The sequence below is a fragment of the Fusarium flagelliforme genome (genome assembly GCF_020744385.1).
Source record: "Fusarium flagelliforme strain FIESC 12 MPI-CAGE-AA-0113 chromosome Unknown B0J16scaffold_1, whole genome shotgun sequence".
NCBI lineage: Eukaryota > Fungi > Ascomycota > Sordariomycetes > Hypocreales > Nectriaceae > Fusarium > Fusarium flagelliforme.
This window is the reverse complement of record NW_025763503.1, coordinates 5,258,973-5,278,497: the sequence shown is the minus strand read 5'-3', so window position 1 is coordinate 5,278,497 and position 19,525 is coordinate 5,258,973. Positions and strand designations below refer to the sequence as shown.

At 49.5% G+C, this 19,525-nt stretch overlaps 8 protein-coding genes across 8 annotated transcripts; 3 read left to right on the top strand and 5 right to left on the bottom strand.

Moving 5' to 3' along the window:
• Positions 1-31: 31 nt before the first annotated feature.
• B0J16DRAFT_32292 (major facilitator superfamily domain-containing protein) lies at positions 32-1,985 on the bottom strand. The gene is made up of 3 exons (XM_046125737.1): positions 1,469-1,985; positions 945-1,406; positions 32-898 (listed from the first exon to the last, which is right to left on the bottom strand). Exons 1-3 carry the CDS (start codon positions 1,691-1,693, stop codon positions 131-133), a joined length of 1,455 nt encoding a protein of 484 aa, XP_045989644.1. The 5' UTR covers positions 1,694-1,985; the 3' UTR covers positions 32-130.
• A 1,986-nt stretch (positions 1,986-3,971) lies between these two features.
• Positions 3,972-5,143, bottom strand: B0J16DRAFT_329603 (ubiquinol-cytochrome C reductase hinge protein-domain-containing protein). Its single transcript, XM_046126342.1, has 4 exons — positions 4,934-5,143; positions 4,678-4,804; positions 4,448-4,561; positions 3,972-4,361 (listed from the first exon to the last, which is right to left on the bottom strand). Exons 1-4 carry the CDS (start codon positions 5,021-5,023, stop codon positions 4,297-4,299), a joined length of 396 nt encoding a protein of 131 aa, XP_045989643.1. The 5' UTR covers positions 5,024-5,143; the 3' UTR covers positions 3,972-4,296.
• A 336-nt stretch (positions 5,144-5,479) lies between these two features.
• B0J16DRAFT_32234 (uncharacterized protein) lies at positions 5,480-6,523 on the bottom strand. Its single transcript, XM_046125697.1, has 2 exons — positions 6,080-6,523; positions 5,480-6,028 (listed from the first exon to the last, which is right to left on the bottom strand). Exons 1-2 carry the CDS (start codon positions 6,323-6,325, stop codon positions 5,507-5,509), a joined length of 768 nt encoding a protein of 255 aa, XP_045989642.1. The 5' UTR covers positions 6,326-6,523; the 3' UTR covers positions 5,480-5,506.
• B0J16DRAFT_32233 (uncharacterized protein) lies at positions 6,524-7,404 on the top strand. The gene has a single exon (XM_046125694.1). It carries the CDS (start codon positions 6,722-6,724, stop codon positions 7,172-7,174), a length of 453 nt encoding a protein of 150 aa, XP_045989641.1. The 5' UTR covers positions 6,524-6,721; the 3' UTR covers positions 7,175-7,404.
• Positions 7,405-10,030: 2,626 nt separating this feature from the next.
• On the top strand, positions 10,031-11,257 carry B0J16DRAFT_32186 (ribonuclease E inhibitor RraA/Dimethylmenaquinone methyltransferase). The gene is made up of 3 exons (XM_046125662.1): positions 10,031-10,689; positions 10,740-11,117; positions 11,250-11,257. Exons 1-2 carry the CDS (start codon positions 10,279-10,281, stop codon positions 11,013-11,015), a joined length of 687 nt encoding a protein of 228 aa, XP_045989640.1. The 5' UTR covers positions 10,031-10,278; the 3' UTR covers positions 11,016-11,117; positions 11,250-11,257.
• On the bottom strand, positions 11,186-14,133 carry B0J16DRAFT_32198 (armadillo-type protein). Its single transcript, XM_046125672.1, has 2 exons — positions 12,345-14,133; positions 11,186-12,294 (listed from the first exon to the last, which is right to left on the bottom strand). The coding sequence occupies exons 1-2, from the start codon at positions 13,832-13,834 to the stop codon at positions 11,367-11,369; spliced, it is 2,418 nt and encodes an 805-aa protein (XP_045989639.1). The 5' UTR covers positions 13,835-14,133; the 3' UTR covers positions 11,186-11,366.
• Positions 14,134-15,378: 1,245 nt separating this feature from the next.
• B0J16DRAFT_360059 (uncharacterized protein) lies at positions 15,379-16,793 on the top strand. The gene is made up of 3 exons (XM_046129676.1): positions 15,379-15,698; positions 15,753-15,861; positions 15,908-16,793. Exons 1-3 carry the CDS (start codon positions 15,501-15,503, stop codon positions 16,744-16,746), a joined length of 1,146 nt encoding a protein of 381 aa, XP_045989638.1. The 5' UTR covers positions 15,379-15,500; the 3' UTR covers positions 16,747-16,793.
• Positions 16,794-19,334, bottom strand: B0J16DRAFT_329578 (uncharacterized protein). The gene is made up of 4 exons (XM_046126341.1): positions 18,655-19,334; positions 18,379-18,605; positions 17,663-18,332; positions 16,794-17,618 (listed from the first exon to the last, which is right to left on the bottom strand). The coding sequence occupies exons 1-4, from the start codon at positions 18,873-18,875 to the stop codon at positions 16,991-16,993; spliced, it is 1,746 nt and encodes a 581-aa protein (XP_045989637.1). The 5' UTR covers positions 18,876-19,334; the 3' UTR covers positions 16,794-16,990.
• Between the last annotated feature and the right edge of the window lie 191 nt (positions 19,335-19,525).

The window sequence follows — 19,525 nt, the reverse complement described above, 5'->3', positions numbered from 1 at the left end:
GGGGACGGGTATTGCGACAATGACGCAAAGATGATTGCTTTATAAACAACATTGATATAATTAGCTTCCAAATCCAATTCCCTGGACGCCTGTAACCGTTATCGCGGTGTCTGCTCATGAAACTCAACCCTCAGGGGTTGGTGGTAATGGTAGTGTTTGAGCGATTCTGCTCATCAGAACGGATGCGACGAAGCGCCGTCTTGCTCTCCCGCCCAAAAAGACCCAGACACAATGGCAAGGGTACTACAGCAAGAGCCAGTACCGCTTGAAAGATCAACGCGTTCTTCATGTTCTTCGGAGGGCTTGCGTCCTTGCCCGCTGCAAGCGCATCACTAATAATGATGAATATAGCACCAAAGAGCTGGCCGCCAGCCCAGGCAATCGTTGAGGTCACCTCGGGACTGAGTGGGTGACTCAATTCGATAAGAAACTCGAGTGCGACAGGGACCAGAGAAAATGACGATGCGCCCAGGATGGCGAGGACCACGTAGGGTCCAGCAACGTCCTTGGTTTCCGGCATCCAAACAAAGATCAAGTAGCTGATGCCAACGAGAGGTACGAGGATCTTCAGTGTCAGAAGGAAACTCTTCGTGCGATCTATAATCGGGGAGGACACGGCGGCTGCGACAAGACCAACAACAATCAGGACTGCACCACCAATACCAGCCTGATCATCACTAATGCCGTAGGGTTTAAGCATCTGGTTAAGGAGAGAAGAGATCGAGTTGAAGAAGCCGACATAGACGGCGAACGGAATAAGAATCAACCAAACCTCCAGAGAACTGCTCAAAACACCGATCGACTCGCGGAGACTGAGCTTAGGGGTCTCAGAAGCGGGACCAACTGGTGAAGGGGGTTTCGCAGGAATAAGGAAAGCTGGAAGGGCGCAGACAGATGACTGCAGCTGTTAGTTGGGCCTAGTTGCAAACATGAGAAGAACCTACAATTATGGAGATGTAGAGTACCATGCTGGAAACATCGCCGGCTTTCTGAACCATAAGTGGTGTGATGAGTTGTCCAATCGCCGCGCCAAATGGGTTGGCAAGACTTGCCAGAGCTGTTGCGGCAACACGGCCACGGTCAGTGAACCACAAATCCGAGTATCGAGTTGGTGCCGCAAGAATGAATGGTTGGGCAAAGCCGATGACAATCTCCCCAGCCATTGCACAAGCGATGCTTCCCCCACTAGCCTTGGTAGAACCAGCATATCGAATCCAGTTACCGATGAGAATGAGGACAGCAGATGTCATGAAGGCCAACTTGGGACCTCGATGAAGAATGGTAATACTAATGGGGAAGACAGCCACAAATGCGAGAAAGAAAGCAGTGCTGATCCAGTTAATTGTTGATTCGCGAACATTGTAGTACTCGGCAGCGTGCGATGCTACTGGTGCATATGTCATCCACTATGGACTTCCTGTCAGCATATATATCTCGAATCGTTTAGCGGCTGGAACTTTAAACTTACATCCCACGACACAATAATGTTCATAAGGGTAAGCTGGATAAGACCAAACCAGCGTCGTTTGTAAGTGCGGTACTCGGTTGAGGCTCCTTGGCGAATGCTACCATCTCTCTCGCCCTCGCCATCACCCTCGACCTCGCCTGTTTCCCGAGGCTCGTTGAGGGTGAAGTCGCGAGAACCCAACTTCTGTTTGCGCCAGAAGCGAACACCCGCGCCGTCGCCACTCATGATATGGGTTATACGAGGATGTTTTGTGTTCGGTTGTTTTCTTCGGTGTATGTTGGTTTTGAGTCCACAGCCAAGTTATCAGAGCGTGGAGTTGGGAGATCGTGTGGGAGGAATGTGGGTTGAACAATTGGAAACGTTGATCAGTGGTAAATAGATGGGTGACAGGGACAAGGTTGCAATGTGCTATCCGGATAGCAGTGTCAATCAGTGTCGGTATTAATGCCGGGCCAGTGCAGTGCCGGTGCAATTGCAAGTTTCAAATCGAGACCAGCAAGCGAGGGCAAGCGCATATAATATCCGATTAAGGCGACATATGAGAGGAGGCCGTGATTCAGTATTGGCGGAGAAGTAGAAGGATATCAAGGTAGGTGGCAGTTATTGAAAGAAAAAGGAGATCCAGCAGATGGTCGAAGATTGGTTTTGAACTGCTGTATCACATCATGAGATTCAAAGTCGCCTCACGGTAGTATCCTCTCCCCGAGCAGATTTTTCGGCTGTTGGTTCGACCTGGTAGTTATTGCTTGATGTTTGCTAGGGATCCTCGTCTCGGCCGGAACTTCCACTCGTGTACAGCAAGTTACCTAATTAAAGATACTTTGACTGACGTGATGGGTCGATCGCGAGTCGTTTCAGCTTGGCGATCCTAGTGGATTCAGAATAGAAGGAAGCATTGAATATGGAGTCGACGGGTAGACGTTGAAGAAATAAGGATCTTATTCTTGATCTTGACCCAGATTGAAAAAGAGGGGGGAGATTCATTCTAATCTATATTGGAAAGAACTGCTCGGATCTCAACTGCCATTCCATGTAAAGAGCCAGAATCTCGCTCTTCCACAACAGGAAGCCGTGTGGCACCTTTGCTATCACCTGCACTTTCCCTGAATCTCTTTCGAGTACAACAAGCGACGCTAACGGTAACGGCTTGGGCTAAGTGTGTTGATAGGCTCCTTCAGACCAGGATTGGCAATCCCTAGCTGCAACATCTCTAACCTTCAACCAACCGAGCGCAGATTAATTACTAACTTGATATAGCCTTGGCCGACACCGTTCTAGGTAATTCATGTTTAATGGCGATACGAGTAGAGGGGATTATTCGCTATTCATTCTCTGCATGCCCCTGAATGCCGAATGGTTTGATCTCGGCAGATCTTGAGCTTCGATGTGGCTTTCTATACTACGAACCAGAACATTCCAGTTCTGCAGTTGCCAAACGTTTCAATTACAACAGTCAGTGCATTGGCGGATAGCGGACTTGGATAGCAAACCTTAAAATTGAGGGGAAGCGAGATTCCAGTGTAGGATTCTTATTCAAGGTCGGTTAAGTTTCCATGCAACGGTACATGCATCTCACTCAATTTAGCAACCTGTCTTGTTTAACCGAGTTCAGTCCATGTACGGCACGGTTATCAAACGGTGCAAATACCAAACCTACCGGGATCGAGAAGGTAGATCAAACATGTAAAGGATTAGATTGACATTGTCCCCTATCGTGTATGTACAGTACTACAAGGTTATCCCAAGAGTATACTAATCATCATGCTGTATACGCGGATTTGGCAAATACTGTTTGCTATAGTCGACCAACTTCAACCCATGATTTGATAAAGAAACTAAGTTGAGCAATGACCAACAGTCAGAACTTAAGCCGAAACAGAGTTCTTCAACGTCTAACCCTGTAAAGACTGCAATCTGCTTTAACTCAACCCTGTCCGAAACCCATCCCTCCCAGTGAACTTGAGCACCCAACCAAGACTGCCGTAGTTCCGATATACAAACCAATTCACTCCATTTCGTTGATCACCGAGGTCTCACGTGTGTGATATATATGGTTATGAACTCGACCGGTTCATGAAGCCTTATAAGAAATATGAGACAGGGATGCTTGCTTCGGCAAATGAATAAATACCAGGAACTGGCCAATCTCTTCTTCAAGAAAGGTTCCGAAAGATATACCTCGAGACTTCCAATCCATCTTGGTGCAACTTCATGACCATCGTGTTCCGGGTCATGGTTTTTTATTTCTTCATTAAGCTTATCAGAAAAGACTCTGGATTGGATGGGCTATATCATTCTGCATCGCAAAGGTCGCAGCATTCTTGACTACTGTTAATTCTCTCAGGGACAAGCCTGACAAGTACAACCGCAAGGGTCGACGCAATATCCAACAGCAATGAAGGCCTCGATGTGACATTTACTTATCCGAAAGGCAAGGCACTCGGCACCCATGAACGTAGCACCTTTCAGCTGGGAGAAGAGGGCTGGACAACGAGAAGGGCAACATCCTTACGTATAAGATACCAGAGCATCTTTCATATTGTCATGGATCAAAGTTCACGGCCTTCGCTAGGTCAGATGTGGCGCAAAGTCAATCAATGGTCTAGGTATAAAGTGCAAGAAATCTATTCAGGCGTAAGAGCGTATGGTACAGAGAGAGTCGACATCAGAGTAATCTCTGGCCGACTTGATACCCGGCAGATGAGCATTCGTACAAGGGAACAGCCTTCCGTGGTGGGCAGCATTGCCTCGTTCCGGCTCCAGGCATCTTTTCGACGTGTATGTAGCCATTGCGTCGTCGTAGTAACCGATAACCCAATGTTGTGAGTTTACTTGAGCTGAGACCAAAGCTTGGGAGCGGCGCAAGCGGTCGCACAGTGGGCAAGGTGGAAGACTAAATGCATGTTAGTAATTGAGGTGACAGGTGAAATAGTCAGGGTCCAAGGGATCCATGACGCAGTTGGGCTCAGGTTGACATACACTCCTCGACACAGTCCTCCTTAGCACCACCCTCGCTCTCCTGCTGCTGAACACGCTCAACGCACTCGTCGAAGTGGTGCTTGGCGGGGGCACATTGAGGAGAGTTCTTGCACTCTGTAGATGCGTTAGTATATACGTATTGCGGCTTATTATCGCGGTTGAATGGAAAGCAATCGGTAAAATCGCTCGTCGCTTCTGGAACCGGATATCGGCGTATATGATTGACGAACCTTCCTCGAGAGTCTCCTTGGGGTCGACGAGCTCCTCCTCATCATCCTCATCCTCCTCTTCTTCCTCTTCCTCCTCCTCCTCCTCCTCGGGCTCGTCCTTGGACTCGGTCTTGGACTCGTTCTCCTCCTGCAATTGTGTCAGTACTAGATCAATCGATCCCGCAAGATATTATATGCACTGTCCAAGACGTCGCATCATAATTGATCAACGTCATGACCAGAGACAAAAAATGCCTTGCTTAGAAAAATCCCGTACCTGGGGCTCCTCAGCAGGAGCCTCGGCCTCAACGACGCTCCATGGCGTCACAGCCTCGACAATATCGGTGAAAGCGTCCCAGATACCCATTGCGACAGGTGGAAAGATTCACAATGGCGAGTGGTGGTTTCGATTGAGGTGTCGTTCGTCGATTCGTCGTTCCTAATCGTAAGAGGTCGGAAGCTCTCGGCCAAGGTCACGAAATGAAAACTGATCCGGAATTGAGACGTTTTGATTGGTTGCAAAGAGCCGGCTTTGTCATACAGCATCACGTGATTATTCTCGTGATCTGTGCATGCCTTTTGGCCGACCCAACTCCTTAGAGAATTAACAAATTGAAGATATTTATTTTAATCATTTCATATGGCTATCCAAAATCGCTTTGTTTCTAAGTTTTGGAGGCTTCCGGATGTCGGAAAACATAATGTCTGGCAACGTCATAATTCTAGCAGAACCCTTGAAATACATAACCCCGAGAAACAACAAGAGACAGTACAAGGAGTTCATGAATGCTGCTGAAATCTTGGTATCTGTAATACGACCACAGCTCATTGGCGTGGTTCTGTGCGGCCGTTAATCATCATTTTCGTATGCTCCCCGATCAATCTCGCCCCGGACATGATCCTCCAATCGAATATTCAACTGCTGCGCCTGTGCCTCGTCGTAATTTGGTGGTGGTTCATCCGGTGCCCTGGCGCTAGCAGAACTCTCTGATCGATTGGGGCGTACATCTGTTGAGGCTGATGTAGATGCGGGTTGTGCAGAAGGAGCGTCATAGGCAGGCAGAGGTTCATCGGGAACGTCAGCGCCTGGGCCCATTTCACGGCGCATTTCTTGGTACTGGTAGAGGCGTTCCCGCAGTCTGATGTAGGCTTCATTGAAATCCATCATGCCTCCATCTGAAAAGGTGAATTTGACTTCAAGACGAGGAATATCCGGCGGTATGCCACCACCAGATACAGGGATACAGTCTGACTTCCAGACCCATCCCCACCACATTGAAGATGAAGTAGTAGAATCTTGGAACTTTAGGATTGGAGCGCTGAAGGACTCAAACTTTGGTTCCTGTGTAGGTTTTAGAGGAAGGTATACAATCTGAGAGGTTAGTAAAACATTCAAAGATGTTAAGGGTCATCATCAACTTACTCTTTTGTTGGTTAGGAAGAGGGTGCCTTTGTCACTTTTGCGTTGAAACGAGGCACATCGTGCTCTCAGCTCCTGGGGCACAGACAGGTCGCATGAGATTCTCGATTCGAGCTTCATCAAGATGCGTTCATTGCCTAGCTTGACGAAGCCGCCCTGATTGAGCATAACCCAGCTATCGGCATTGTCAGGATCGACGGGCCGCGAAGGAGGACGGCTCGTTATAAGATAGTCATGAGGATTGTCCATTATAGGGCGGGGTCCATGACTCCATGGGCCGAAGATGGCGGGGCTGTGAACGGGACGGGCTGCGCCGTGACCGCCGTATACGGAGGGGACAAGGCGGAGAAGACGGAGGAGGTATACGGAGAGAAAGACGGGAGAAGGGTACGGGTAGAGGTACGGAACGGGGGTATTGGTATGGGCACGGAGCAGGGGAACTGCAGGGCTGGCAGTCTGCAGTAATACAAGACTGGGCGGACAAGTGAACCAGATACCAAGAGGGAAAGGTTGAGAATAACTTGACAAGACAGGACGGGAAGAGGAAAGGCTCAGAGAAAGAGATTCAGAGAAAGGTTCGCGAAAGAGGCTTACTTTATCGACATTGTCGCGTACAGGGTTCAAGCGACCCTAGCTCGTGGGCAAATGGCTCCAGGCTCCGTACCGACAGGTTCAGGACGTGCAGGCAGCTTTAGTAGCTCCGAGATCTTGGAGCAAGTGGCTCTGGCTCTGGCTGCGGCGGCCGGGTTGGCCTTTGGCCTTGTCTTGTCTTGGGTCTTTGGGGCCTGTGGTGGGGGGTGGACCCTCTCTGTTCCGTTCCGTTTTGCGAACGAGCGGGCGAGGGAACAACCGACCGAGCGAGGTATGGTATGGTATGGATGGTATGTATGTATCGTACTGGCTGTACTGTACGGAGAGTACGTACGTAGCAGTAGCAGTAGCGAGAGAGGAGAAGCCCAAGTTCCAGATCAACCGAGGATGATTGTCAGGGCCTGTCGAATAGGAACAGAACGACCCGGGGCCAAGGCACAGGATACAGTACCTAGACCTAGACTGGGGGACGAGACAAGCCGATGCTGTAACGTTGGAAGATCCTAGGCCAAGAAAGCCAAGCAAAGGGTAACTTGAGGCGAAGGAATAAAGGTGAAGCAGAGTAGAACAAAGCTTGACTGAGAGTGACTGACTGACTGAACTCAACGGGACGGAACGAAACTGGTGGCTGGAAGTGGTGCCGTAGTAAGGTGGGGGAAGCGGCGATTTGATCGAATTTGCGGGCGAAGACTTGATTTGTGGGCGTTGGGTCAGTTTGGTTTGGAGTCGAGTCACGGTAATAATTAGCCAGCTGAGCTTAATGAAACTCAACTGAAGCCAGGAGCACGATGTGATGGATGGACAAAGCAGATCTTAGCAACAGAAGGATACGTATGAGTAAGTTAGTACTAAGTAGGTGAGGTTGATGACGGTTGTGGTGGGATGGATGCTATGCGAAGTGATGCGATACGAATGGGATCACTCATCAGCCAGAGTTTTAGTGGATTAGGTCAAGTAAGGTTGGAGATTCAAACTTTTGGGCTCTGGCGCTGCCCTGCGGATCGTCTTTTTTGGGCCGAGCCGCGCGGATGATCTGGTCGAAGAACTGCCTGTTCACGTTAAGAAGCTTAGTACTGTATCCTCTGACATTCCACGATTTTCATTGGTCAGAATTTAGAAAAAAAAAGTACGATGTATCGCTGTCCAGGTCCCTACCTTAGGTCTACTGTAGGTCAGGTTTAGGTGTTGAAACAATACCACACGTGCTTTATTTCAACCGAGTCCATTCCTTTTTTGTTACATCCGAACTAACAATTACACTAACAATCAGCAAAATACAACTGTACCACTGTCTTGGGAGACATCCTGGCCAATTTCAAACATGCCTTTCACAACCAACCAACAACTCTCTGCAACCTGATACTCCATCCAATTTCTTTTTCTTATGGGCCCTGGATACTCTATCCAGTTCAAGTGAACTTTGCCGGGCTCCTGTTGGAAAGCTGAACAGGCCGAAACCAATTCTCATCTTGCAAGAAATCAAGGAGCCCCTCCCGCCTCCCCATTTACCGACCGTTCGCCTCCACTAGGTATCAGACAAGGCGAGATCCTGCAGCTCCAGTCGATCATCCGTCTTCTCCGTCCCCAAAGGACCAGACCAAGAACACACTAGCCGGTCGACGTTTCGTTGACGAGGACAGAACATCTCAACAGCTCTAGCCTTTCAGAATGACCAATTGTTGATCCGCAGTGAAGAAATCCCTTCGTGTGGGCTGTCTGTCAACGTCAGTTCCATCACCCGACATGCTTGTCCACATTAGCGAAAGCTACGTAGGCTAGCAGACCAGGTTGTGTTGTAACTAATTGTAGGTCCATCTTTGCCAGGCCCCAGAACCGGCCCAGCACCCACTAATAACTTTGCATCAACCCAAGCCAGACCAGGCCGGAACTAAAGGATAGAATATGGTAGACGCGAAGGCATTCGGACCCTCTCCGAATCCGAAATGATCAAGCATCGGGCTTTCAACCGGTGACTATCCACGGAAATGCGATGAGAGGGGAGGGGTATCGGCGAAGTGCTGTTACCATATTGTAGACTTGTCGTGATGGCATGCATCATTTAGCTGCATTATACCAACAGTTGGTGTAGCCCTCGTGCATGCCTGGGCTGTGGGACAGGGATAGGGCACTATTTATGAGTGCTGGCTTCATCTAGGAGGGTCTTCGAAGGGCCATGACCATATCATAGGTTCGTCGAGTATCTGAAGCTGCTTTAAGCACAGTACTCGATCCTCTTGTTTATGCCCGGCAAAGGCCCAGTGGTTAGACTAACAAGGCGCATGTTCCAATTAATCCCCTGTAATCGTTCCCACCATGCAAGTTACGAGTCCAGATGCAGTCAACAACGGCTGATCTTGGCAGAGTCAGGCTTGATATCACTTGTGTGTTCCATAAAACTGTAGCTGCTGTTAGTTCCTATCCCATTGAAGAGTAGCCCGACTTCCAATTGGGTAAGATATTCCATGGACCACCATGTCAGAGTTAGAGAACCCCAGTGTCCGTGTGTCTGGGGTTGATACAGTAGAGCGGTTAGTTAAGGGTTGATTGAGTTGCCCACCTAAGATAGCTAGCGTGGCATCTACTGTACTTTTGGCAGCATCTAATCTTTACTATTATACCAGAAATTGACATGTATCACGAGATGTTGTTGATTACCATTCTCATCACTAATTTCGTGATATAAGTCTATAAAATGTACTGAACGTGCCAATAGTAGCAGGAGCCTGGAGGCAGTTGCCGCAGGGTGTTATCTCTATGTCGTACCTTCTTCGAATTGAAGTGCCCCTCAGTCCAGCTCCCACCTTCCCATCTATCTCGCAACTTGTCCATTCACCACTCAGGTTTCAATCGCTTCCAAAAACCTTCCTGAAACACCAGCCTCCCCGGTACCTAACAATGTCTCATCATGACTCGTTGCTCAAAGAGGGTATGTAGACGGATAGCTACGGTGATAGGGAAAATACTGACTTTCTTCTGACACCCTCTTACATCGGGTCCCTTGTCTATAAGACACGTCATTTTCTTAAATCTCAAGCTTTTACTAACTGATTCAGATTCGATACCAGGGATGGAGCTGATAGTCACGACACTCTGCGTCATGCACGAACAACTATAAACCTTCGCACAATTCCACGAATGATCTGAACGGGGCTATCAAAAGAGAAAAGAGTCAACAACGGACGTCATGCCAGTTGCTCCGCTTGAGCTCCTAATCTATCTCTGTCACTAGCTTCGCAGTTTTAGCCGCGAATAAGAAGGCTGTTTCTTTTCGACTTCCCGTTCCCGCCCTGGAAATAATTCCACGAGTTCGTGATTGGCTTCGGTCAACCTCTACCTTGTCCTCCCCACCGAGACCGTGCATTCTAACATGTATTGGTAATGACTCTGATTGGACTGAACGTCCGGGTTGATGGGAGGCTCCGGAGTCATGGAGCTCGGAGTCCCGCTACAACATTGAACCTCCACCGATTACCGGCAAGTTCTAAACCGGCAGCATACGCACTTACAACGTCAAAAGGGCCTTCATCCTTCAAATCTGCGACTTACTGATAGACCTCGCTCACCGACTCGTCCGTATTCGCTTAACTTTCCTGCTCCGGGACGCAATCAGCATGAGTTACAAATCCCAAGACTTGATTAAGCTGCAGCAGTACTCGGCGTGCGATATCTCAGATGCCCTGCTCAAGCTAAAAGTTCCAGGCGCCGGGTTTGTTGCCGATCTGAACCTTTACAGCTCTCCCGAGGTTGATGGAACATCGGTTACTGTTGCGCCAGTTTCAACAGTCCTGTTCGCCCCGAAAGGACAGGACATCGCCGAGACGCAAAAGAATATTCCCGAAGGAACCCATTGGGCTGATCTGACAGAAGCAGGAACTATTGTGGTCCTCAAACAGCCAGACGACCAAAAGAATGCTGTCTGTGGCGGAATTATGGCGATTCGCATGAAAGTGTGCCAAGCCAAGGGCATTGTCGTGGCAGGGCGGGCCAGAGATATACAGGAACTAAAGAGCACCTCCCTACCGGTGAGTACCATGGGCCCTTTTCTTTGGGTAAGCTGAACGGAGATTTGCAGATTTGGGCTCGTGGGCTGTCCACAGTTGGAGTCGGTGGAGGTAGCGTGCCCTGGGCGATTCAGGTACCTCTTGACATCGACGGTACCCTCGTCTGTCCCGGCGACCTGGCATTTAGCGACCCAATCAACGGAGTAGTCGTCATCCCTAAAGACAAGGTTTCTGCGGTCCTTGAGTTGCTGCCCAAGCTGACGGCGGCTGATGACAAGGTTAAAGAGGACGTTCTCAAGGGAGCAACGGTCTATGAGTCCTTTAAAGTCCACCGAAGTAACATATGAGAGACGATTCGAACAGACAACATGCAACGGAAGCTTGACAGCAACAAGCTCATTGCACGCTGCAAGTGCAGGGCTCAGCGAACTACTGACTGGGCAGACTAGGTGTGGCTGTTCTTACAGGGACGTATTACGGGACTGTCAGATCTACAATTTGTGTCAAGCAACCCAGGGGGGCGACGGATCGGTAATACAGTTGTGTTTTATGTCATCAGTTCATTAACATGCCATCATCAGAGTAGGATCTCTACCATGACTACCAAACAACCAACAATCAACCTTTAGCTCCAGACCAATAAGGAAATACATGCAAAAAGAAACATATGCTGGCAGATTCAGACGTGTGCCAGCTCATCACAGCCACACATCCTTATCTCTACTCGGAGTGGAAGGCTTATCCAGTCCAAAATCGAGCTTCGGCATCTCAATCTTTGGCGCCGCCTCGACAGGTTTCTTTTGACCTCCTCCGGTTTTCTTTGGCGAAGTCCGAGCGTCAGGGGGCGGGCCGTATCGCACGTCCTTGACATCCCAGCCGTCTTCAACTGCCGCCCCGACCCACGTCCGAAGACCGTCGTGCACACTGCCATAAAACTTCTCTTTGCAAAGGCGCATACTGCCGCCAAGACAACGTTCCCATCCAGAAATACGGAATTGCGCGCGAAGGTTATTGCGCTCCTCCATCGTCGGCGTACAAGCCAAAATGGCATTCATGAGGTCAAGATGAGAGGCAAGGTAGTTGGTCGCGTCCCATTCAACTCCGCCCACATACGGTGCTGCTGGGACCGGTGGTCGCTCCTGTGGGAAGTGCCGAAGCATGTAGCTGTAGGGAGCATTGGCGTGATCAGCGGACGAGGGGCGGTCCGAAGGAAGGGATACGACGTTGACGTTGTGAAGGAAGATCCAGAACACCTCTTTAGTGACACTGACGACCTCCTTATTCCAAACGCGGTATGGTCTTTCCTGTCTCATTTCCAAGACAAATGGCAGAGGACGCTGATTCTCGTCGGGCTCAGGATCTCTCAGGTGAGCCAGAATTCTCTGCGCCCGCGTGACACGTTCAGCCGGGGCAGCAGACTCGATATACGTGAACAAGACCGAGGTTATGATGTTACGGGTGGTGAATTCACTAGGACCCTTCTTTTCAGGGTCAAAAAGCATGTGAAGAAGCTTTGGGAACAGATCAGCCTGGATTGTGTCCAGGTATTGCATGGCGCGAGCTGTCGTCGATAGTGCCTTGAGGCAGAGAAGGTTTTCGTGAAGGAGTGCGTCCTCATGTTCTTCCCTATGGGGTGTTAGTAACAGAAACGGGAAACACATTATGCCTTTGCTTACCTCCACTCAACCTCCATGATACGGTTGAGAAGATCTACGATCTCCTTCATACCCCCTTGTTGCATAAAGTCTTCGATCCATGCTACTGTCTCGTTCCTCAGAAGCAGGCGGAGCTTGTGGACCTTGCCAACCTCGACAAGCTGTGGTTTCTGGACCTTTCTAAGGTACGCAACGTAGTCGGCAGGCCCTTGGTTGAGTTTGATCTTGGAGAGGATGCCAGAGTTGGAGATGGAGCTAGCGGACGGCGCTTCGCTGACGACGCTGTCTGTGGACTTGCTTCTAAAATGGCGACCTAGTGTTCCTTCGCCCTTTGATTTCTTGATGGGAGAACTGGGCTCCTTGGACTCCTTTCTGCCTCGCGACAGGTTGAAGCTCTTGCCTCTTGATCGCTTCTGCTTTTCTTCGTTTTGTGTGGCTGCTTCCATAATCAGGCCACTGTTTGCGCTGTCAGTCGAGCAGGGCCTGTCAGATCGAGAACCTTGTGATTCGGCCCAATCCTGTCGAATAAACTCCATTTTAATTGTGTCGCTCAAATTCCTCATCTTGTACCTCTGGTTCTCCGGGATGTTTCGCCGATCCAACATGGCTTCCAAGTGCTTATCAATGTCCTTGGGGTCGAGCGCTGGCGTTGTCGGCTCTGGTACGGTTGACGTAGACTTGGACCGCTTGTGGGTGAATGTAGTAAAGACGCTCAAGACCTTACCTCGACCAGTCCTACTTCGAGCCTCAGTCGAGTCCTTTGATCCTTTGCGGGAATCGTTGGAAGTGCGTGGCTTGGTGGGTGATGGCGGTGGCTCCATCCCACCGAGCATGGGGTGGTATGACTTTGGTCGCTCCTTGACAGCAACTCGACTGCTGCTATAGCTGTCTTGAGCAGTGGGAGGCCTGGGTTCATCCATACTTCGGCGACTGCTCTGTGCTTGGTCAATGAGCGGTCTGGATGCGAATTGAGAGTATATAGGCGTTTGTGCAGGGGGCGCCATGGGCTCTTCTGGTGTTTGGTTTTCCTTGTCCTTGGATGAGTTCACATCATCTTCTGAATTGAATCTGCCCAAGTTTCGCAAGGTCTTGGGCTTGAGCAGACCAGCAAGGTTTGTCGCAGACTTTGGTCTTTTTGGTTTCGTGGGGGAGGGGTCGCGAGATTTCGACCCCTTGGCTTCCTTGCCTGGAGCGGTTATGATTGTGAAATTGCCAAAGCTGTTCTTGGTAGGCGACTGTGATCGGCCCCGGTCCTGTCGCTGCTGCGGCTGTGGCAGACGGGGTGCAGAGGTTTGCTGGTTGTACTGCAATTCCGCCAGCGCACCGGGGTTGGAGTAATTCTCGAAGGCCATGATCTTTGGGTGGATGGGAGAGACGGGTACGTCGAAGGGATTTTGGATGGATTGGGTGTCGGTAGAGGCTTGACGACGATGTCTGAAACCTTCGAAGATGGTTGACTTTGGCCGTGGTCTTCGGACCTGGTCGAAGCTGTTGGAGTCGTTCGAATTCATGGTGTCGTTGTGTTGTATCCGTGCTTTATATGAGAGTTACTAGGTAAGGTAGTACTCGCGCTCACCCACACCGTTTAGAGCAGATTTCAGTACAAGTGAAGAAGTATGTAGAGTATAGTAAGGTAAGGTAAAAGAGAAAAGCGACAATGAACAGAAACAAGAGTCGCTCACGCCGACGTGAGAATAAAAGCCAACAAAGACTGCAGATTGAGAGAGCTACTACGCCATTGCAAGCAAGATAATAAAAAGTTCAGGTGAAGTTGAAGTCGAAAGTCGAAAAGTAGAGCTGGGGATTGGGACTGGGACTAGTAGGAAAGCAAGGTCGTTTAGGCCAAGCTGAAGGTCAAGGCACGGTTAGGTTAGCAGGGCCGTTGCACTGTTTATCGGGGAACGGTCGTTGACGGGGCGACGGAGAGCTATCTTATCGCACCAGTGACCAGTGACGGTGGTGATGCCGATGCAGGATGGCGTGTACAAGCTCGGATGGTAGAATTCTTGGTAACAAAATTTGTTTACTTTTTTCCGACGGTCCTATTAATTTGTGCATATCAATATACTAGTTCTGCAATGTGGATGAGGTTCAAGAATGCAATTCATAGCCAATGGTTTGCAACTCTTAGCTAGACCGTTGATCAACCAACATGAATTCCAATGTAGAGTTTGTAAGCTTTTAATAACGTCTTTATCTAGCCCAATTGACTTTAAAACTGCATTTGAACTATATTTAGTCCATTATGCACTGTTGATTCTATACGATAATCAAATTAGTTGGCATCTCTGTCATCCAGACCATGATCATGAGTCCAGAGCTGAACGATGACGAAGTGGTCCAAGAGCCGGGAATATCCTTGTTTGTTGTTTACTTTTCTGTACTCTCTAAATCGTCCAAGCTTTAGAAGTGGTCCTTCCGTCTCGAGTCCATAATAAAAATAAATAGACGGAGAAAATTGTACGTCATGATAGGTAGTTGCTTTTTCCGGTGATGACTCTCATGACACAGAAGAAAGTAAACATTGATTCTGCCGACTAGGATTGAATACGATATTGATATTGAGAGAAAGCGGGAGGTGGTAACTTAATGGATGTGATGCGGGGTAGTTAGCGGGCAACGGGAATAATAATTGATGTCGAATATAACCTGTAAGCATGTTCAATGTAACACAGAACAGTCGAGACTTGGGATGAATAGTAAACACAAGGTTGTTTTGATCTTAGAGATCGAGTTATATCAGATCTAGATGAGATAGCAAAGATGGTTGTTTCATCATGAGTTGTCTGTATAGTAGGATGATTTAGGGTGGTAGACAATCTGCAACGATTGAGGTGTTATGATGAATATCATGAAACATTGAAGGGAGCTGATCATCTTTCTTTTTTTTATCATCATGAACAAACAAATGGAGAGCAACTGCTCTATTTATACTTGTATCAGCGCATATCTAATGCCGATATCAGGTCCGATCAGTTTCCGTACCATCTGCCGCCGTACACTACCGAGGCCGTCCCCCGTCCCCCGGACTTAGACCCACGGCTACGGCTTAAGCCTCCATCATAGCTCTAATCCCGCGGGGTCCTCCACTGGGATAAATGTTTAAGCCTTACTTTTCCTCCCTTTCGTTCTTCCATCGCCATAACCATTAACCATTTTTTGTGTCTGAGATTTTGTATGCGACCTACACTCATCTCAAAGTTTAGAGCAACCTCAACCGCTGCCAGAATGCCTGTTCATCATCTCATGGTCGGCACCTGGACCCCTCCAGGCGCCATCTTTACTTTTGCCTTTGACGATGAGGCTCTCACTCTGAAGCTGGTCAAGAGGACCGAGATTCCCCAAGATGAGCCTATCTCATGGATGACTTTTAGTGCAAGTTACTTATTGCCTGATAAACTGTGAATTGAGCTGACATTCAGGGTACAGCATGATAGAAAAGCCATCTATGGCGCTGCCATGAAGAAATGGTCCAGTTTCGCTATTGAGTCGCCAACTTCGATAAAGCACCAGGTCTCTCATCCAATGGAGCATGATCGTAAGTCGCATGTCACCAATTCATGAACCTCTATTAAAAACGTCAGCCAATGCCTCTCTTGCGACAACAAATACCCGCGCCATCTTCCTCCTCGCCGCCAACAAGCCTCCTTACGGCGTCTACTGCAACCCATTCTACGACCACGCCGGTCACGGTGCTGTCTTCACCACAGACGATACCACAAAGGCTCTCAAGGAGAACGTCCAAAACTACCCTTACCAACCCAACACTGGCATCCACGGCATGGTCTTTGACCCTGAGGAGGAATATCTCTACTCTGCCGACCTTCGCGCCAACAAGCTCTGGACCCATCGCCGTCGCAGCAAGGACGACGCCTCACTCGAGCTTGTCGGATCTGTGGATTGTGCTGACGAGAAAGATCATCCTCGTTGGGTGGCTATGCATCCTACAGGCAACTACCTCTACGCGCTCATGGAGAAGGGCAACCGCATCTGCGAATATGTCATCGATCCAGCCACTCGTCTTCCTGTTTACACTCACAAGCACTACCCTCTAATCCCTCCTGGCATTCCCGATAGATGGACACAGTATCGCGCTGACGTCTGCACTCTGTCCTCTTCTGGCAAATATCTCTTCGCTTCATCCCGCGCCAACTCATTTGACCTGCAAGGTTACATTGCCGCCTTCAAGCTGTCAGATACCGGAGCCATTGAGCGCCAGATCTGCCTCAACCCTACGCCGACAAGCGGCGGACACAGCAATGCAGTTGCGCCTTGTCCCTGGACGGATGAGTGGGTGGCCATCACAGACGACCAGGAAGGTTGGCTTGAGATTTACCGCTGGCAAGATGAGTTCCTCGCACGTGTTGCAAGAGTGAGAACGCCAGAGCCTGGATTTGGTATGAATGCTATCTGGTATGATTAGGGAGTGTCCCAGTTATAGTCACAATAAATGCAAAAAAGAAAACCAGTTCGTAATTGGGTACAACATTCATAACATATGATTGCCAGTGTATTATCATTTATTTCCTACACAAAACGCTGTTATTAACGCTACGTGCGACGACCAAGTCTTGTTTGTTAACATGAAAGATGAAAGCGCGATATAAGCGCAGTAGCGCTTGAATCACTACCGCCGTACCATTTACCATCCAACGTGATCGATTTCTTTAATGCATACCATTAGTCTTGCGGCCATTGTCATTATGGGACTCGTTTTCCTCCGAGCCTTCTTCATGGTCCTCGCCTACACCCAACAATGGTGTTCGTTCGTGTCCCTGAGTTCCTGCCGGGGACGCCTGTGTGCTTGTAAAACCCATGTGAGATTGCGCGCGAGGAGGCAGAGGTCTTGAGCTATCAGGAGGGGTTCCGCTAGTAGCAGCCAGACCTTGCTTGATCTTGAAGAGACTGCGAGTGTTGTTGCGTGGGTTGGCGGCTCGGTTAGCAGGTCCGAGACGGAGCTTAGACCTCATTTCATCCAGACTAGCCTTGACAATGACGGGAGTGCCTTCTATGCCACCATCGGATGTTCGGCGCTTCATGTGGATCGCAGTCTTGGCAGAATTGTGGAAGCCCCCTTCATAGTTGCTATGAAAGGACGCTGTCTCGGGGTCACGGTGAGGTGACTCATCGTGTTCGTCAACGTCGATAAGAACGGAGTCGCCAGGAGCCTTTTTGGAGGCTATGACAGAGGCAGCAGTGGCGGCAGCGTGGATTCGGCGGGCTCGGGGCGCAGGAGTAAGACGTCGGATGGCCTTGTGGACATCGACATAGACATCGGATTCGTCAACAATTTCCCTATCCGATTAGCAATGATCGCGATTATTGAGGTTTCTACTCACTCTCCAATTAGTTCCTCAATCACATCCTCGAGAGTGACAACACCCAGAGCACCATGGTCCGAGCCCGGGAACTCAGACACGAGTACCATGTGCGACTTCCCCTCCTGGAAGAAGTTGATAATGTCCAAACAGCTTGTCTCGGGGCGGGTTTCGACGATTGCACCAAGGGGCACTTCACGAACAGGGATCCTATCTTCCGGGTCGTATGTGATGAGAGTCTTGACTAGAAGCATGCCAACAAAGTCCAGGTGGTTTCCAGAGCGGTAGATGGGAATTCGCGAGTATCCAGAAGACAGAATATCGTCCATGGTCTTTTCATCGAGGATATGGTCTTCGGCAAGAGTGTAGACGTCGGAGATGGGGGTCATGACTTCAGCGACTGGCTTGTCCTTCAAGTCCAGAACGGCTGTGATGATGGTGACCTCATCCTGGTTCAATCGCTCGGAGATTTCACCCAGCGACTTATGGAGGGTGACAAGAGTCTTGAGACCGCTCTTCTTGTACAGGGTGCCGTGGTCCTCTCCCAGAATCCAGTCAAGAAGCTTCGCAATAGGCCAAGAAACGGGAGCGGTAAGGTACATGAGAAGAAGGACCGGTGTTGACATGTATCCACCGATAGGGAGACCGAATCGGACACAGATGGACTGGGGAACAATTTCACCAAAGATGACTGTGACAGTTAGTAAGGCCCAAATTAGATATAGTTGTAGTCGTACCGATGAGAACGGTACTGCCAACAACGGCAGCAACACCACCGCCGAGGGTTCGATCCAAAACAACGGGAAGCGACTCGTTGACGATAACGTTAGACAATAGCAGGGTGACCAGAACCCAATGCTTTCCTCGGTTTAACAGCTTCAACACACGATTCGCGTTCTTAGACTGCGCTTCCGCGGGATCGCCCGATAAAACCTGGAGGTAAATACTGTCTTGTCCCATCAATCTGTAAAGGTCAGCTTATGTCGCTTATCGCTAAGAGGGAGGCGACTTGCGCAATCGTTAATCCAGCGAAAGCACCACCGAGAAGAACAAGAACCATTGAAGCGACAGCGAGGACCCAGAGGCTAGTACCCTCCTCATCCTCATCGCCATGATGACCCAAGGTGTCAACAGGAAAGGCATTGACGGCTGTTAAGCTGGCACCGAAGACTCGGCCCATACCGATAACAGCCGGCCGTATTGAGCCCATATTATATCTCGGAGCGTGTGCCATGATGGCGGGATGGATAGATCGAATGTCGCGTAGGCAGGTGGAAGATGTTTCTCGTCACCCAGAGGCGAAGCGAGGAGGCCGCGAGAGTCGTATGTCGAGAACAGAGGCAAGAGATGTACGCGTTCACTGGATGGTAATCAATTTCCGACAGCAGCAGTTGACTAGGGACAAGCAAGCTTGGCAATGGAAGCTTGTACGATAATAGCCGGAATGTGGCTGAGACAGGGGTGTTGAGAAAGTCAATGTCGAGACCGGACAAAGGCTGAGAAAGGTACGCCAAATGGTCTGTTCGGTCAATTGCTGAAGATTTTTCTTTCTCGTTTAAAAGCCAATATCTAACCTTTCGCACCCAGAGGCGAGGTTTGATCAAGAGTGAAAGCGATGAGCGAGCGAGGCGAAAAGAAGTGGGACGACAGGCGCTGAAATTTACCTTGCTCATCCTTGGACGATAGCCCTGGCCTGGCTAAGGTTAGGTACCATTATGGGGCATATCGTACTGCACGAACATGATGACGCAGGGAGCTGCCAGGGAGAGCAGGGGATGTTTCTATTGGTCAGGTTGACCACTAGACCAGGTCCAGATTCCCGATGCGTTCACCAAGCACAGGCCACTCCACTAAATCTTGACGTTGGAGAAGCTAAAAAAAAGA

Excerpts from the sequence above, each read along its gene's own strand:
- B0J16DRAFT_32292 (XM_046125737.1), bottom strand. The coding sequence starts at position 1,693 with ATGAGTGGCGACGGCGCGGGTGTTCGCTTCTGGCGCAAACAGAAGTTG. Across the intron at positions 1,407-1,468 it reads ACATTATTGTGTCGTGGGAT|TGGATGACATATGCACCAGT; the intron begins GTAAGTTTAAAG and ends GGAAGTCCATAG. Across the intron at positions 899-944 it reads TACTCTACATCTCCATAATT|TCATCTGTCTGCGCCCTTCC; the intron begins GTAGGTTCTTCT and ends TAACAGCTGCAG.
- B0J16DRAFT_329603 (XM_046126342.1), bottom strand. The coding sequence starts at position 5,023 with ATGGGTATCTGGGACGCTTTCACCGATATTGTCGAGGCTGTGACGCCA. Across the intron at positions 4,805-4,933 it reads CTCCTGCTGAGGAGCCCCAG|GAGGAGAACGAGTCCAAGAC; the intron begins GTACGGGATTTT and ends ACACAATTGCAG. Across the intron at positions 4,562-4,677 it reads CAAGGAGACTCTCGAGGAAG|AGTGCAAGAACTCTCCTCAA; the intron begins GTTCGTCAATCA and ends ACGCATCTACAG.
- B0J16DRAFT_32234 (XM_046125697.1), bottom strand. The coding sequence starts at position 6,325 with ATGGACAATCCTCATGACTATCTTATAACGAGCCGTCCTCCTTCGCGG. Across the intron at positions 6,029-6,079 it reads TCTTCCTAACCAACAAAAGA|ATTGTATACCTTCCTCTAAA; the intron begins GTAAGTTGATGA and ends CTAACCTCTCAG.
- B0J16DRAFT_32233 (XM_046125694.1), top strand. The coding sequence starts at position 6,722 with ATGGCTCCAGGCTCCGTACCGACAGGTTCAGGACGTGCAGGCAGCTTT.
- B0J16DRAFT_32186 (XM_046125662.1), top strand. The coding sequence starts at position 10,279 with ATGAGTTACAAATCCCAAGACTTGATTAAGCTGCAGCAGTACTCGGCG. Across the intron at positions 10,690-10,739 it reads TAAAGAGCACCTCCCTACCG|ATTTGGGCTCGTGGGCTGTC; the intron begins GTGAGTACCATG and ends GGAGATTTGCAG.
- B0J16DRAFT_32198 (XM_046125672.1), bottom strand. The coding sequence starts at position 13,834 with ATGAATTCGAACGACTCCAACAGCTTCGACCAGGTCCGAAGACCACGG. Across the intron at positions 12,295-12,344 it reads ATCATGGAGGTTGAGTGGAG|GGAAGAACATGAGGACGCAC; the intron begins GTAAGCAAAGGC and ends AACACCCCATAG.
- B0J16DRAFT_360059 (XM_046129676.1), top strand. The coding sequence starts at position 15,501 with ATGCGACCTACACTCATCTCAAAGTTTAGAGCAACCTCAACCGCTGCC. Across the intron at positions 15,699-15,752 it reads TCTCATGGATGACTTTTAGT|CATGATAGAAAAGCCATCTA; the intron begins GCAAGTTACTTA and ends TTCAGGGTACAG. Across the intron at positions 15,862-15,907 it reads TCATCCAATGGAGCATGATC|CCAATGCCTCTCTTGCGACA; the intron begins GTAAGTCGCATG and ends TAAAAACGTCAG.
- B0J16DRAFT_329578 (XM_046126341.1), bottom strand. The coding sequence starts at position 18,875 with ATGGCACACGCTCCGAGATATAATATGGGCTCAATACGGCCGGCTGTT. Across the intron at positions 18,606-18,654 it reads TTCGCTGGATTAACGATTGC|ATTGATGGGACAAGACAGTA; the intron begins GCAAGTCGCCTC and ends TGACCTTTACAG. Across the intron at positions 17,619-17,662 it reads ATTGAGGAACTAATTGGAGA|GGAAATTGTTGACGAATCCG; the intron begins GTGAGTAGAAAC and ends CTAATCGGATAG.